The 15564-nt window shown below is 46.1% G+C and overlaps 1 protein-coding gene across 1 annotated transcript in view; it reads right to left on the minus strand.

Moving 5' to 3' along the window:
- Positions 1-3468: 3468 nt before the first annotated feature.
- Positions 3469-15564, minus strand: part of FREM2 (FRAS1 related extracellular matrix 2) — a 261505-nt gene continuing 249409 nt past the window's right edge. The window contains exons 23-24 of the mRNA XM_036250166.1: positions 5378-5524; positions 3469-3969 (exon numbers count right to left, since the gene is read on the minus strand). Of these exons, the coding sequence (XP_036106059.1) occupies positions 3469-3969; positions 5378-5524 (648 nt within the window). The remainder of the gene's footprint in view (positions 3970-5377; positions 5525-15564) is intronic.

Here is a 15564-nt window from a genome sequence, read left to right on the forward strand (position 1 = left end):
CAAGGAAGCGTCCACTAGATCGCTGATGGGAAACGTTTTGTGTCGGGTCTGTGATCAGAATAATCCACACCATGGGGGGCTTTTCAAGCGCTCGAGAGACATTTTAAAACAGTTTGGTGTCTCCTTGGTGCAGGAGAAAATCTAATCATATCTCAATCTCTGCAGTCCAAAGAAAGGGACGCCTGTGATGATAATCTGCCGAGGGCGGGGCGGTGGCTTGGTTCTGTGTGATCTCTCAAGGGAGGTCACACGAGCTGAACATTCCGTGTTAACCAGAGAAATAACCGGAAATAAGTAGAACCAGCATCCAAGCATGCTTATGTATTCTAATGCTTCATGGTTCGTATGTCAGGAGAGTCACTCATGTTCAACGTTTAGCTTCGAGTTCGCTAGACGAATCAACGAGACCTCGTTTTAACTAGGGTCAGACGCTACTGAGCAATTAAGGCGTTTTATTGCTAACGCCATGTTCTCTGTGAGAAGTCATTCTGTGGGTATGTCCTGGTAGTGTCACAATAATTAAACAGAAGGGCGTGAGGATGTAAATAACCCAGGGAATATAGTCAATAATATTGTAATAACTATGCATAACGCCAGGCAGATACTGGAAATGTCCAAGCGATCCCTTTGTAAAGAATAGGATTGTCTAACCATTATGCTGTACACCTGAAACTCCTATAAAACAATACTTCATGTAAACTGTAATCGAGAAAAAATGAGGGTCTGTTTTATTGAGTAATGAAGTATTTTGTCTGATACTTTTTTCCACTAAAGAGAGATTTTATGATTAATGTATATTAAATCACATATTAAGTAAAGAGGTATTAAAAAAATAATGCAGAAATCCAAGCACTTTGTACTTAAGAAAGCTATAGCAACTGCCTGGCTGGTGTGGCTCAGTGGCTGAGCATCGACCCTGCACCAAGAGGTCACGGGTTTGATTCCAGGTCAGGGCACATGCCCAGGTTGTGGGCCTGATCCCCAGTGGGGGGCGTGCAGGAGGTGCCAGTCAATGTTCTCTCTCATCGATGTTTCTATCTCTCTCTCCCTCTCCCTTCCTTTCTCTCTAAAAACAATGAAGAACATGATAGTCAGGCTCTGAAGCATCTTAATTATAAAATAACAGTACGTCCGTTGAGAGCACCTCCCGTAACAGTGTGCAGACATCGAATTCCGGGCTCAGTAGTACGAAGTCCATGCGCTGTTTGCAACGGCTGAACTCCGCCATCCCACCAAGTGATGCGGTAGCCAAAGGAGTACTAACTGTTTGTCAGAAGACAAAGCAAAGGACAAGGGGATAATTAAGGAATTATCAATATTTATTTGAAAAGCTAACTCCTGGGCTATGTAGTACTTTCTATTTATGGAATCCCTGTGGGGATCTGTGAGTGGCAGGTGATATTTATAAATTACTCCACAAAAGGAGACTACAGTCCACTCCAGCGATTTTCAAGCTTTTTTGCCATCTCATGGCACACAAACTCATTACTAAAATTCTGCAGCACACCCAAAACTATAGTTTTTGTCGATGTGACAAAAAATAGGTATAATTTTTATGTATTCACACCGGATGGTTATTGTCGTGTTGGCTGTTGGCAATTTTTTATTTGATGATCTGAGGGAAAAGAGGTCATGCCCCTGACTAAACAGTCAGGTATTGACTGTTTCAAAAATTCGTGCGGCACACCGGTTAAAAATCGCTGCTCTACTTTGTTCTTTAAAAATATTTTGGATGTGGCCCTGGCCAGTTTGGCTCAGTGGTTGGAGCGTCGGCCTGCGGTCTGGAGAGACCCGGGTTCGGTTCCCGCTAAGGGCATGTATCTCGGTTGCAGTTTGTCCCCGGCCCTGGTTGGGTTGTGTGGGTGGCAGCCACTCGATGTGTCCCTTCACATCGATGTTTCTCTCTCTCTCTCTCCCTCCCACTCTACCTGAACAACAACAACAACAGCAAGAAAAATAGAAAAATGTCCTCGGGTGAGGATAAAAAAAAGACTTTGGATGTGAAGTTGTGTGCTGCCCAGTCAAGCGATGGTTGGTGTTCACAGTCACCAGGAAAATGTGCTTCTCCGACGTGAAGAGGTTGGACTTCTTTTTTTTTTTTTTTTTTTATCCTCACCGGAGGACACTTTCCCATTTTTTTTTTTTTTTTTTGTACGGATAGAGTGGGAGGGAGAGAGAGGAAGAGAGAGAGAGAGAGAAACATCGACGTGAAGGGACACATCGAGTGGCTGCCACCCGCACGACCAACCAGGGCCGGGGACAAACTGCAACCGAAGTACGTGCCCTTAGCGGGAACCGAACCCGGGTCCCTCCGGACCGCAGGCCGACGCTTTAACCGCTGAGCCAAACTGGCCAGGGCAAGAGGTTGGACTTCTAAGAATCCCCACCCCATGGTTTGGGACAGATGCCCTGTGGCCAGGTAGGGTTATGGGCACGGTTGTGCGATTATGCTACCCTGAAGTTTAAACGCATGCACCATCTGTGAAAACGTGTTTGGTTTTTATTCTATAAAGAATGTATAAGAAGCACTTTGGTTCAACGTGATATTGCTAAACATCACTTTCCCCTCCGGGCGATGGTGGTTCTCATGGTCATTTGTGGGTTCAAGACTGAACTCGTCGAGGCTCAGGTCCTAGAGAACCTTGTCTGGCAAATGTCAGTCTAACTCTATGGCACTTCTTTATCATCAACGTGCCACCAACCTTCTCATTTTCCACAAATATTGAGCGCCAATACGGTGTATTTTAATGCGCGAACTCGACTGTTTTCCACCTTCTACCAAAACAGAGCAGTCTCTCTCCAACTGTCTCTTCTAGACATAACACATTCTTTCGCTCACTTGAAAATTAAATAGGCACCTTAAACAAGGAGGGTCTGAGGAGGATGAGAAACAATTCAAATCCAAGTGAGTGATTTACTGTCCCTTTATTGTTCCTTCTATTCCCTCCCAAGTGGTAGAAAAGGTGATCTGTGGGTTGAGTTACCCGGGTCACAATTCTATTCTGTCTTCACCTATGAGAAAACGTGTCATGAAAACAGTGTTTATTATTCTCTGACTACCATTAAAACCGGTCCAGTGATACAATGTTACACAACCAAGAAACAATGTGTAATTGCACCTTCGAGTTCGGATATAGCGACAACAGACACTGGAAGTTCTGAGTCTGCAGCACCTCCGAGCACCTGGTCTGCGCCCTACGGAGGACACGCAGACACAGAAGGACACTCCTGGCTGTCCATCCCGGGCAGCTTTCTGGGCAAGAGGACAGTCGTGGTCTGTGGTCTGAATTTTTCTTTGATGGGTGACGGAGTCGGCAGAATTCAAATCAAAGTCCATGAGCACCGCGGGGTCTTCGAAACGGCTTCATCACAGAAGTCCCCAGGTCTCTGCCGTTCGCACGGGCTTGTGGGTGTGTGTTGTTTGCAGCCGGGGCACCTGAGGAGAAGGTCGACTTTCACCCCCGGTCATCACACCTCTGAGCTGTCGCCATGGCCGCTCTGCGGGGCCGTCGAGGGGCCGCCGCCCGAGCCCTTGGTGGCGCCCGCGCGCCCCCGGCCCTGGCACATCACTGCCACCACGGCCACCAGGCCCAGGGCGAGGAGGCCCACGGCCACGCCCCCCATGACCGCGGCCAGGCTGGGCTCGGAGCCAGGGCTGTCGAGTCCCGAGGGGGGGGCGCTGTCTGGAGGGGCTCTCCCTCTGGGGACCTGCTTCTCGTCGGTTCGGTCCAGGCAGACGTGCTGGATATTGGTGCCCCGGCTGCTTTCTGCCCCGATCTCCCACACCGGTGGCGGGGGGCCCCCGGCCGTCCGCTTCCTCCTGCTCTGGCTGGGTGCCCCGGGCTCCCTGGGACTCCGCACCGAGTGGTACCGGCCCCCCACGCTCCTTTTGCCGATGCTTCTGCTGGTGCCTTCTTTCGCTCTCACCGTGTAGATGGTGTGGACGTACCATTCTCGGCCCACGGCGACCTGAAGAGCACAGCATTGTTTCTTTGAACATTGAGACCATGCCCCCCAAGTCCAGGGCTATGTGCGAGAGAGACTAATGGCTGAGGCAATAAATGCTAAGGCAGCTTCGTCCACACAATTCATACACTCGTCGCTGTTGCGCGTGCAGTGTGTGCGGGGCCCTCCCAGCGCCCTGGAGTATTTTGTGTGACAATTCAGGGAGCACGTGCTGCTGAATTCCGGTAATCTAGGACCTGTAGTCACAGGGTGTCGGAGCTGCCAAGAACTGCAGATACAAACCTACTAAGAAGACATAGCAGAGAGTAACTGCCTAATGCCACTCAACTAGTAAGTGGCAGAGGTAGGACTAGAATTCAGACCTTTTGGAGCTCAGGATTCTTTTCTAATTTGTCTTGCCACATATTTACATACAAGACCTGCCCAGCTGGTGTGGCTCAGTGGCTGAGCGCTGACCCAGGCACCAAGAGGTCGCTGGTTCAATTCCGGGTCAGGACACATGCCCAGGTTGTGGGTCTGATCCCCAGTGGGGGGCGTGCAGGAGGAGGCCACTCGATGTTCTCTCTCATCAATCTCTCTCTCTCTCTCTTCCTTCTGCTTTCTCTAAAATCAATAAAGAAAATTAAAAAAAATTTTTTTTACATAGAAGACCGTAGAAAAGTTTTCTGCTTTTCCAGGCCTTGAAAAGCAGGGATTTTCAGGGGTCAGGACAGGTCATACCCTTGCAGAGTCAACAGCAAGAATGGAAGCAAAAATAGGGTCACCTGCTTCAGAATAAAAACGTGTTTCCTTAGGATTCTCTCTTTAGGTTGAACAAGGACAACACATTTCCCCAACCCACTGTCTGAACAATTTTCAGTAAATACCCTAAAAAGTGTTCTTGCTTCTCCAAGGATTCATAATGCAAGCACGTCTCCGAATCGGTCTGCTTGCTCTGCTCTGTGTAGTGTGGTCTCCGGTGTCTGTTTCTACTGCCTCTCTACCTGCAGGTACAATTTTCTACCTCGGCGTGCGAAGTCTGGGGAGCCCAGGTTTCTGTGCACCCTGCTGGGCTGAGTCCAGCCACCCCCACAGATCACTCCCATAGAAACGGCCATGGAAAGTCGACGGAAAGGCCATTTGGCATAGGGAAAGCAGAGGTTTCCCCATCAGATGTATATTTAGTCGGGTCTGAATCAAGATCTTCATTTCACCTTGACTTAAAGATCAGTAACACATTAATAAAAGTAACACCAGCTCCCGTGTGCACAGTGTGGCTGGCTGTCCTTCCCATTCACTCTTCAATGTTCCCACGAACCAAACGCCGTATCACTACTCCTGCCCTTTATACCCGGGACATCGGAGGCATTTACAGGTCCGGGAACTTGCACGTGGTTATGGAGCTACTGCCACTAGCTTGCCGTTGGCCTACCTGAAACAGCGGTGTTGAGTCCACTTTAAATCCATCGGAACCGGGCTGATTCACTAGGACAACAGCTTCCGGGTCGTCCTCCGCCAGTTTGGCATTAAACAGGATATTCCCAAAACTGGTGACCTGCGTCTCTGGCTGAGCTTTGTCCTTTAAGCAAGAAGAAAAGTAAGAATTGCTGTAGGAATTCCAGTGTTGCGAGTTCAGAGTGCTCTCCTATTAGTTTGGTGCAAGTACAAATAACCGTAAAATGTGACAATTTAGTTTTATTTGAAAAGATGCTCTGGTAGTAAAACATAAGACGAAATGTTTAACTTTGAATATGTGCCTCGTTCAGTGTTTGGGTCAAAGCATTAACCCCAAGGGAAAAAGAAAGAGTTTTCAGTTACAGTTGATATTCAATATCCTATTAGCTTCAAGTGCACAGCAGAATGGTCAGAATGCACATAACTTACAAAGTGATTCCCGCCATAGGTCTACCACCCACCGGACACCATGCAGTTACAGTATCATTGACTATGTTCCCTACACTATACTTGTATCCCTGTGACTATTTTGTAACTGTCAATTTATACTTCTTAAGCCCCCCATTTTCTCACCCAACCCCTCAACCCCCTTCCATCCAGCCACCGTCGGTTTGTACTCTGTATCCGTGAGTTTTCTGTTTCTCCACATCCTCACCAACACTTGTTGCTAGTTGATTTATTGATAATAGCCATTCTGACAGGAGTGAGGCAATATCTCCTTGTGGTTTTAATTCGCATTTCTCTGATAATGAGCGTCTTTGAGCATCTTTTCATACGTCTATTGGTCATGTGTATGTTTTCTTTGCAGAAGTGTCTATTCAGATCCTCTGGCCATTAACATTTTTTATTTAAGTATAGTTGACATACAATATTATATTTGTTGTTTAGTTTCAGGTGTACCATATAGTGATTTAACATTTCTGCACCTTACAATACGATTACCCCAATAATTCTAGGAATTATCTGTCACTGTGCAGACCTGTCATGATATTATTGAGTACATTCTCCTTCACCATTTTTACCCAAGCTCCTGCTCCCTTCCTTCTGGTAACTGTTTGTTCTCTGTTTCCACGGATCTGTTTTTGTTTTGACTTTTTTGTTCATTTGTTTGTTATTGTTGTTGTTTTTAGATCCCACATTTAAGTGAAACCACACAGTTTTTGCTTTTCTCTGCCTCATTCATTTCACATAGCACAATCCCCTCTAGGTGCATCCATGTTGCCACAATGGTAAAATTTTATTATTTTTCACGGCTGAGTAATATTTCACTGTGTATGTACTACATCTTTATCCCTTTGCCTATCGATGAACACTAGGGTTGCTTCCATACCTTGGCTATTGTAACTAATGCTGAAGTAAAAATAGGGCTGCATATGTATTTCTGAATTAATGTTTCAGATTTCCTCAGATAATCACCCAGAAGTGGAATTGCTGGGGCATATGGCCATTTGTTTCTAACTTTCCGAGGAAACTCCACATTGCTTTCCAGAGAGGCCACCCCAGTCTGCTGTCTCAACAACAGTGCACATGTGTCCCTGTCACTCAGCGTCCTTGACAACACGTTCTGTTTACTTTGACCATAGCCATTCGAACCTGTGTGAGGTGTTATCTCATCGTGGGTTTGACTGGCATTTCCCTGAGAATCAGTGATGAGCCCGTGGGCCATATGCATGTTTTTGGAGAAATGTCTTTTCATGTTTGCTGCAAATTTTTGTTTTTCCTTTTTTTTTTTATTGTTTATATCTTTTTAAACATTTTAAAAATTAATTTATTTTTGTTACAGATGTTTCTCCTTCCCCCCCGCGGACACCCTTCTCCCTATCCCACCTCCTGCTACCCCAGGCATTGTCGTCGCTGTCCGCTGGTCACACACACGTGCATATAAGTTCTTTGGTTCATGTCATCCATCCTCCCCCCACCCCACCTCCCTCCTCTGGGGTTTGTCAGTCTGAACCCTACTCCTTTCTATGTCTCTGGGTCTGTTTTGCTCATCAGCTATGGATTTGTCACATGTGGCCTTTACTTTGTTGAGGTATGCACCCTCTCTTTCTCTTTGTGACAGTTTTTACCATAAATGGATGTTGGATTTTGTCAAATGTTTTCCTGGATCTATTGATATAATCGTATGATTTTTATGCTTCATTTTGTGTTTTTTTTTTATCCTCACCCGAGGACATTTTCCCATTTTTTTTTTGTTCAGGTAGAGTGGGAGGGAGAGAGGAACAGAGAGAGAGAGAGAAACATCGACGTGAAGGAACACATCGAGTGGCTGCCATCCGCAAGACCGACCAGGGCCGGGGACAAACTGCAACCGAGGTCTGTGCCCTTAGCGGGAACCGAACCCGGGTCTCTCAGGACCGCAGGCCGACGCTCTAACCGCTGAGCCAAACCGGCCAGGGCTATGCTTCATTTTGTTTATTTCTGTAGTGAGAGTGGTCACCTCTCCTCTTTTATTTCTAATTTTATTTATTTCACTTCTTTCTCTTTTCTTCTTGATGAGCCTGGTTAAAAGTACATCCACTCTGTTTATGTTTTCAAAGAGCCAGATCTTAGTTTCATTGATTTATTATTCCCTTTTTTTTAATGCTATTTAATGTATTTTCATTCTGACATTTATTTCCTTTTTTCTACTCATTTTATTCTTCTTTTTCTAATTCCTTCAGGTATAAGGTTAGATATTTTATTTGAGATTTTTGTTTGAGGTAGGCCTGCCTTGCTCTGAACTTTCTGCTGAGAACTGCTTTATTCTGTCCGCGTTTTCATTTTCATTTGTATCAAGGTCTCTTTTATTCTTCCTTGATCTCACTGTTAATCTACTCCCTGTTCAGTAGCTAATTATCTAATCTTCACCTGTCTGTGTAATTTTCTAATTTTTCCTTGTATCGGATTTCTAGTTTCATAGCATTGTGATCGAAAAAGATGCTTGATATGATTTCCATCTTAGATATATTGAGACTTGTCGTGTTTCCCAACAAGTGGTCTGTCCTGGAGAATGTTCCATGTGCACTAGGAAAGAATGACTATTCTGCTGCCCTGGATAGGGAAGTTATAAAAATATATATTAAAGTCACCTGCTCTAATGTGTCATTTAAGGTCTATGTTTCTTTGCCAATGTTTTGTCTGGGTGATCTGTCCATTGATGAAAAAGGGGTGTTAAAGTCCCCTACTATGACAAAATCACTAATGATTGCTTCTTTATGTCCATCAATATTTCTTTTATATACTTAGGTGCTCCTACATTGGGTGAATTGATGTTTACAAAAATTATATCCTTTCTGGTTTGATCCCTTTATCATTACTAACTGCCTGTCTTTGTCTCTTGTTACAGACATTGTTTTAAAGCCTCTTTTGTCTGATATACGTATTTCTAGCACATTGTTTCTTTTTATTTTTATTCGCAGGAAATATCTTTTTCTATCCCTTTACTTCGGTCTGTGTATATCTTTTGATCTACAGTGTGTCTCTAAGTTGGTTGCACATGTATGGGTCTTTTTTTTTTAAATAATCTTTCTTTTTCAATTACAATTGACATAAAGTACTATATGTGTTTCAGGTATACAACATAGTGATTAGGCACTTATGGGGTGTGGCAAAAGTAGGTTTACAGTTGTTCATATGGAAAATAATACAACAGATAATAAGAAAAGAATAAATTGTGTTTCACAGGCTCACAACTGTAAACCTACTTTTGCCCCATTCTGTCTATAATTTATGAAGTGATCACCCCAATCAGTCTAGTGCCCATTTGTCACCCTGCATAGATATTACGATGTTATTGACTATATTGTACTTTGTCTCCTGCCTGCTTTTGTAACTGGCAGTCTGTGCATTTTCCCTTTTCACCACCACCTAAACACCCCTCCCATCTGGAAACCATCAAAACGTCCCCTGTATCTATGAGTTTTTTTCTGTTTTGTTTGTTCATATAGTTTGCTTTTGAGATTCCACCGATAAGTGAAGTCACATGGTATTTATCTTTCTCTGCCAACATTTTAATTAGCTTTATACCCTCTAGGTCCACTCAGGTTGCTGTAAATGGTAAGATTTCAATTTCTTTTATGGCTAAGTAACATTCCCTTTAATATATGGACATGTTTTCTTTATTAATGTGTCTATCGATGGACACTTAGGTTGCCTGCATGTCTTGACTATTGCAGACAATGCTGCAATAAACATAGAAATGCACATGTCTTTTTAAATTTGTGTTTCGGGTTTCTTTAGATAGATACCTAGAAGTGGAATTGCTGGGTCCTTCTTTGCCTCTTGTTACAGCTTTTGTTTCAAAGTCTATTTTGTCTAGACATCACTACCCCAGCATGTGTGTGTGTGTGGGGGGGGGGGGGGTCCATTTGCCTGGTTTTCTTATCCACTCAGCCACCTTACATCTCTAGACCGATGGATTTATTTATGCATTTTTTGAATCATTCTTTCTTAGGTCATTTTTCGTTTGATTTCTCAGTTATTTTTTTACTTATTCTACTACTTCTTATGAACAAAACATTTTTGAATGGGTGCAAAACCCACATGTTCGAACTGTAGGAGACGGAAGAAGAAATATAGTAAAAATTATTACCATTCATGTCTCCTTACCAACAGTTTCCTTCTCTAGACAAAACTGATACGTTCAATTATACCCTATTCTTTCCACATGCATTCTGTGCTTATCTGAGCAATTATTTCCTTTACACAGATGTTAACATTATACATTCTTAACTCTGCTGCTTTCACTTAATGATAAATATTAGGAAATGTACTGTATCAACAACGGGTTTCTTCACATTTGTGTAGCTTCCGTGTGCTCTCTATCATCTGTCACTTCTTAACTATTCTCCTGACGGTCAATATTTGGAGAATTTTCTATATTTTCTAGCACAATACTGCAACACAAATTCCTGTACTTACCCTACGGAAATATAAAACTAAGTCCTAGAAGTAAAATCGCTGGCTCAAATTGTATTAGCATTTGCTTGGTAATGTCTTTAGAAAATGTTTTCTCATCCACTCAGACACCCTATGTCCACAGATTGTGTACTTTATCCATTGACTTTTAAAGTGATTATTGATAGAGAGTTACTGCTATTTTATTATTCATATTCTTCTTCTTCTTCTTCTTCTTCTTCTTCTTCTTCTTCTTCTTCTTCTTCTTCTCCTTCTCCTCCTCCCCCTCCCCCTCCTCCTTCTTCTTCCATTTAACATTCCTTGTAATACTGGTTTGGTAGTGATTAAACCCTTTCACTTTTTTGGTGTTTGGAAAGCTCTTTATCTTCCCTTCAACTCTGATAATCTGGCTGGGCAGCGTCATCTCGGTTGTAGGTTCTTGCTTTCCAATCCCTTCTGACCTGCACAGTTTCTGCTGAAAAATCAGCTGATCTTATAAGAGCTTCCTGTAGGTAACGAGCTGCTTTTCTCTTGCTGCTCTGAAGATCTCTCTGTCTTTAACCTCAGCATTTTAATTATGCTGTGTTTTGTTGTGGGCCTCCTTGCTTGGGACTTTCTGTGGTTCCTGGTCTTATATGTCTATATTCTTCACCAGGTTTGGGGAGTTTTCCATCATTATTTCTTCAAATAGGTTTTCAAATCTATGTTCTCTCTTCTCCTTCTGGTGTCCCTATGATGTGAATGTTGGTGTGCTTGAGGTTGTCCCAGAAGACTCTTAAACTTTCTTTATTTTTTGGATTCTTCTTCTTCTTCTTTAAATTGCTGTCCCAGATGGGTGTTTTCCACTACCTGGTGTTCTGAATTGCTGATCAGTCCTCTGCTTCATCTAATCTACCGCTGATTACCTGTCATGTAGTCTTCATTTCAGTAATTGTTTTCATTTCTGTTTTAACTCGTTTGTTTTTCTTTGTGTAAGTTCTCACTGAGTGCATTTACCACCCCACCCCACCCCAGGTTCATCCCCACAGCCCATGTTCTGAACTCTGCATCTGGTTGACTGCGTGTCACCATTGTGTTTAGTGCTGTTGTGTTTGTTTTGTTTTTTGGAGTTTTGTTCTGTTCATCACTGGGGACATGATTTTTGCCTCCTTCTTTTGGCTGCCTCCCTGCATCTGTTTCTATATATTTGCTAGGTCTGCTATGTCTCTTGGTCCCGGTAGAGCTGCGTTGAGTCCTGTGGGGTTCATGGTGCAGTCTTCATGGTCACCTGTGCCAGGTGCACCCGGGGTGGCCACTGTATGGCTTCTTTGTGCCCCCCTATTGTATTTGAGCCTTGATTGTTGTTGGTACATCCGTGGTAGGGATTGACCCTCAGGCTGACTGGCTGTGAGGAATAGCTGTACCCTAAGTGGACAAACTGTTGTACAGGGGCCGACCCTCTGGAACAGGGTTTGCTTTAGTGGGGCTCCGATGTCGGCCAAAGCTGCCCTCTGGTTGTATCACTCGTGGAGGTGGTTGGGTGGTGCTCCGGGGTGTCTGAAGCTGGCCAGTGGGTGTGTCGGTCCTGGGGCCTCTTACGATGCGGTCCGGCCCAGGCCACAGTGAGCCACAGCCTGTGCTTGGCCGGGACCACCTGGTAGGAGGTCAAAGTGCTGCGCAGGTGGCGGCTTCTGTGTTGAACTTGGAGGCTCCTGGGAGAGGTGCCGCTGTGGTCCCGCTGCCTGCCATCGGTGCTGGGCTTGGGGCCACCTAGCAAGTGGGTGCTGCAGGCAAGGCCAGAGGCTGCTGGGCTGGGCTGTACGGGCCTCTGGGAGACGTGACGGGAGCCTGCAGCAGAGCCCAGACCGGCTGTTCGCATGGAGAGCTGCCAGGAGAGGCAGGACTGGCCACGAGCCGGGCGGGGTCGCAGCAAACCACGAGGGTGGGGTGAGGCGTGTCCGTCCAGTGTCCTGTGGGCGAGGACTCAGGCTTGGGGCCTCCTGCGTGAAGGTTGGGTGGAGGCCGGCTCCGGAGGGAACAGTGATACCTGCTGCTCAGCCAAGGAGCCCTGGGGCCGCAAGCCTCCCCGCAGCCCTCGCCCGGAGCCAGGCGATCGGTTCTCCCGGGTACGTCCGGGCAGTTTGAGCTCTTCCCCAGCTCTGGGGCTCAGAGCGAGTGGGTGAGTTCATGTGGGACCCTCAGGGGTACGTCTGAAGCTGCCACGGCCCTGTGCCTCCCTCGGCCACCATCCCCGCTGGTTTCTCGGCCAGACGTCGCAGGAACCTGTCTTCCTGCTCCTGGGATCCTGGCCCGGGGAGCCCAGTGGGGCTGGCACTTTGCTCCCCAGAGGGGACCTCCACCTCAAGACACACCTCCCAACCCTTACCTGTCGCAAACGGGCTTAGAACCAGCCCAGTCTGTGTCCCCTACCCTCCTGCCAGCCCCAGCGTGACATTTGCTGCACATCTGGTCTTCAGGAGGCCGTCCGAGATGGTGGTGCCTTCCTTTAGCTGTAATTCCGAGGTGGTCTTTGGGGAAGGCGAGCACAGAGCTCACCTATTCCGCCGCCTTGACCAGAGCGGGATGGGTCTTGTTTTCTTACGGCCTTAGCCGTCCTGGGTCTTGTTACTTCACTCAGCGCGTTTATTGATGGGTATGTGCGCTGCCGTCTGATCGTTTTCCGATGGTTTCTGTGGCGCTTCTCTGTTCCCTCCTGATTTTCTTGCTCACGTGTCTCGTATGTTGAAGACTTCTTGTCGTGTTTGCGAGGGTTCCTGTCTCTTTACCTCTTGTCTACGACTTGCAGGTTTGGGCTTGTGGTTACCCTGTGGTTCAGATACACACAGTTCTGTTTGCAGCAGTCTATGTTACGTTGATGGTTGCTTAAGTCCAAACGCATTTTAAAGCCGCTATCATTTTCACTCACACGCTTCATCTTTGCTTTTGTCATCATTTGTTACTTCACTTCTCTGTGTGTTCTGCTTGTGTATACTTTAATTTACTGTTGTAGCCCTGGACGGTTTGGCTCAGCGGTTAGAGCGTCGGCCTGCGGTTCCGAGAGACCAGGGTTCGGTTCCCGCTAAGGGCACGAACCTCGGTTGCAGTTTGTCCCCGGCCCTGGTTGGTCGTGCGGGTGGCAGCCACTCGATGTGTCCCTTTCACGTTGATGTTTCTCTCTCTCTCTCTCCCCCTCCCACTCTATCTGAACAAAAAATGGAAAAATGTCCTTGAGTGAGGATAAAAAAAAAAATTAAAATAATTTACTGTTGTAACTACATGTGACCATCCTACTTTTGCATTTAAACCTTTGTCCTAGCTTTACGGTTGGTCAACCCACTGCTTTTAATATGTATTTGCCTTTGTAAGTGAGAATATTTTTTCTTTGTTCTATTTTCTCACTCATACCTTTTATTATTTTTTTCTTCTTAAAGACGTCCCTTTAGCATTTCCTGTAATGTTTGGTGGTGAAAAACTCTTTTAACTTTTCCTCGCCTGGGGAGCTCTTTACCTCTCCTTCAGTTTTTAAAGGTAGCCTTGCTGGGCAGAGTAGTCTTGGTGGTAGGTCTGGGCTTTTCATCAGTCTGAATGTTTCGTGCCTCCTCCTTCTGGCCTGAAAGTTCCGGTTGAAACCAGCGGACACCCTTATGGGAGCTCCTTCTACCCAGCCAGCTACTCTTGAGCTCTTGAGATTCTTCCTTTGTCTTTATCCTTTGCATTTTAGTTAGGATGTAACTTGTATGTCTATTTCCTTTGCTAAGTTAGAGAAGCTTCCCATCATTATTTCTTCAAGTCGGGTTTCAATCCCTTGCTCGCTCTCTTCTCCCTCTGGTGTCCCTCTGATGTAAATGTTGGTACACTTCAAATTGTTGTCCCAGAGGCCCCTTAAACTATCTCCATTTTTTAAATTCTTTTTTTTTTCCTTTTAGCTGTACTGATTGAGTCTTATTTTATTTTATTTTTATCCTCACCCGAGGACATTTTTCCATTTTTTACCCAGATAGAGGGGGAAGGAGAGAGAGGAAGAGAGAGAAACATCGATGTGAAAGGGACACATTGAGTGGCCGCCACCCACACGACCCAACCAGGGCCGGGGACAAACTGCAGCCAATGTACATGCCCTTAGTGGGAACCAAACCCGGGTCTCTCAGGACCGCAGGCCGACGCTCTAACCGCTGAGCCAAACCGGCCAGGGCGAGTCTTATTTTTTTCAGATTGATAATTAGGTTTTCTGCTTCATCTAATCTACTGTCAATTCTATCTATTATCTTTCCCATTTCAGCTATCGAATTCTTTACTTCCGATTGGTTCTTTTCTATGATTTATGTCTTGCATAAGTTTTTGCTGAATTCATTATTCTCCCCTGAGTTCCCTGAGCATCTTTATCATTCGTGTTTCGAATTTTGTATCTAGTAGATCGGGCGTCTTCGGTTTGCTTAGGTCTTTTTCTGGGATGTTGCCTTGTTCCTGCATTTGGAAATGTTTCTTTGTTTCTCTTGGCTGTTTGCACAGTGTGTGTTTGTATGTGTCAGGTGGAGCTGCTCTGCCCCCCATTGCTAGCACTGACCTTACGCAGTAGGTGTCCTGTCGTACAGTCAGCTGGCCCCCTGAGCTGGGTGCGCCAAGGTCTCTCTTTTGAGACTTGTGTATTCTCTCCTGTTTGAATTGAGTTTTGATGGCTATTGGAACATTGGTGCGAAGACAGGCCCTCAGGCTGACCGGCTATGAGGACTGGCCATGCTCACAGTGGACGGACGGTTGTGCAGGGGTTCACCCCTCAGAGTGAGATTTACCTTAGCAGGGCTCTGGTGCCGCCTAGTCTACCCTGTGTGTGTCATTTGTGGTAAGTCGGGTTGTGTTCTGGTACAGCATGAAGCTGGCTACTGAGTGTATTGGTTCTGGGGACTCTTGGGAGGGGCTCTGGTACAGGCCAAGGGTACAGGGGCTCTGTGGCCAGTCGGGGCCACCTGCACTGCGATGTGTTGCCTCCTGTCCCGGGTGTGGGGTGCGCGGGAGGGCGGTGTTGTGCAGTAGGGCTGGCTTCCACCGGTGCTGGGCTTGGAGCGGCTCAGCAGGTGGTACCAGGCAGGGCCAGGCCAGCCTCTGCTTCGGGGCTTGTGGGACTTTGAGAGATTTTAGGAATGTTTGCAGCCTGGGCCAAGGCCAGCCATGTGTGTCCAAGAGCCACCGGAAGAGTTCAAGCCAGCCGTGTGCATGGGGAAGGGGAGGGTCTCAAGAAATCGCCAGGTTAAGGGAGAGTCAGACTTGGTGCCACCCTGCCCGGGCGCCTGTGTGGAGGAAGGGCTCTCT

This window comes from Molossus molossus, unplaced genomic scaffold (assembly GCF_014108415.1).
Source record: "Molossus molossus isolate mMolMol1 unplaced genomic scaffold, mMolMol1.p scaffold_m16_p_9, whole genome shotgun sequence".
In the NCBI taxonomy this organism is placed as follows: Eukaryota; Metazoa; Chordata; class Mammalia; order Chiroptera; family Molossidae; genus Molossus; species Molossus molossus.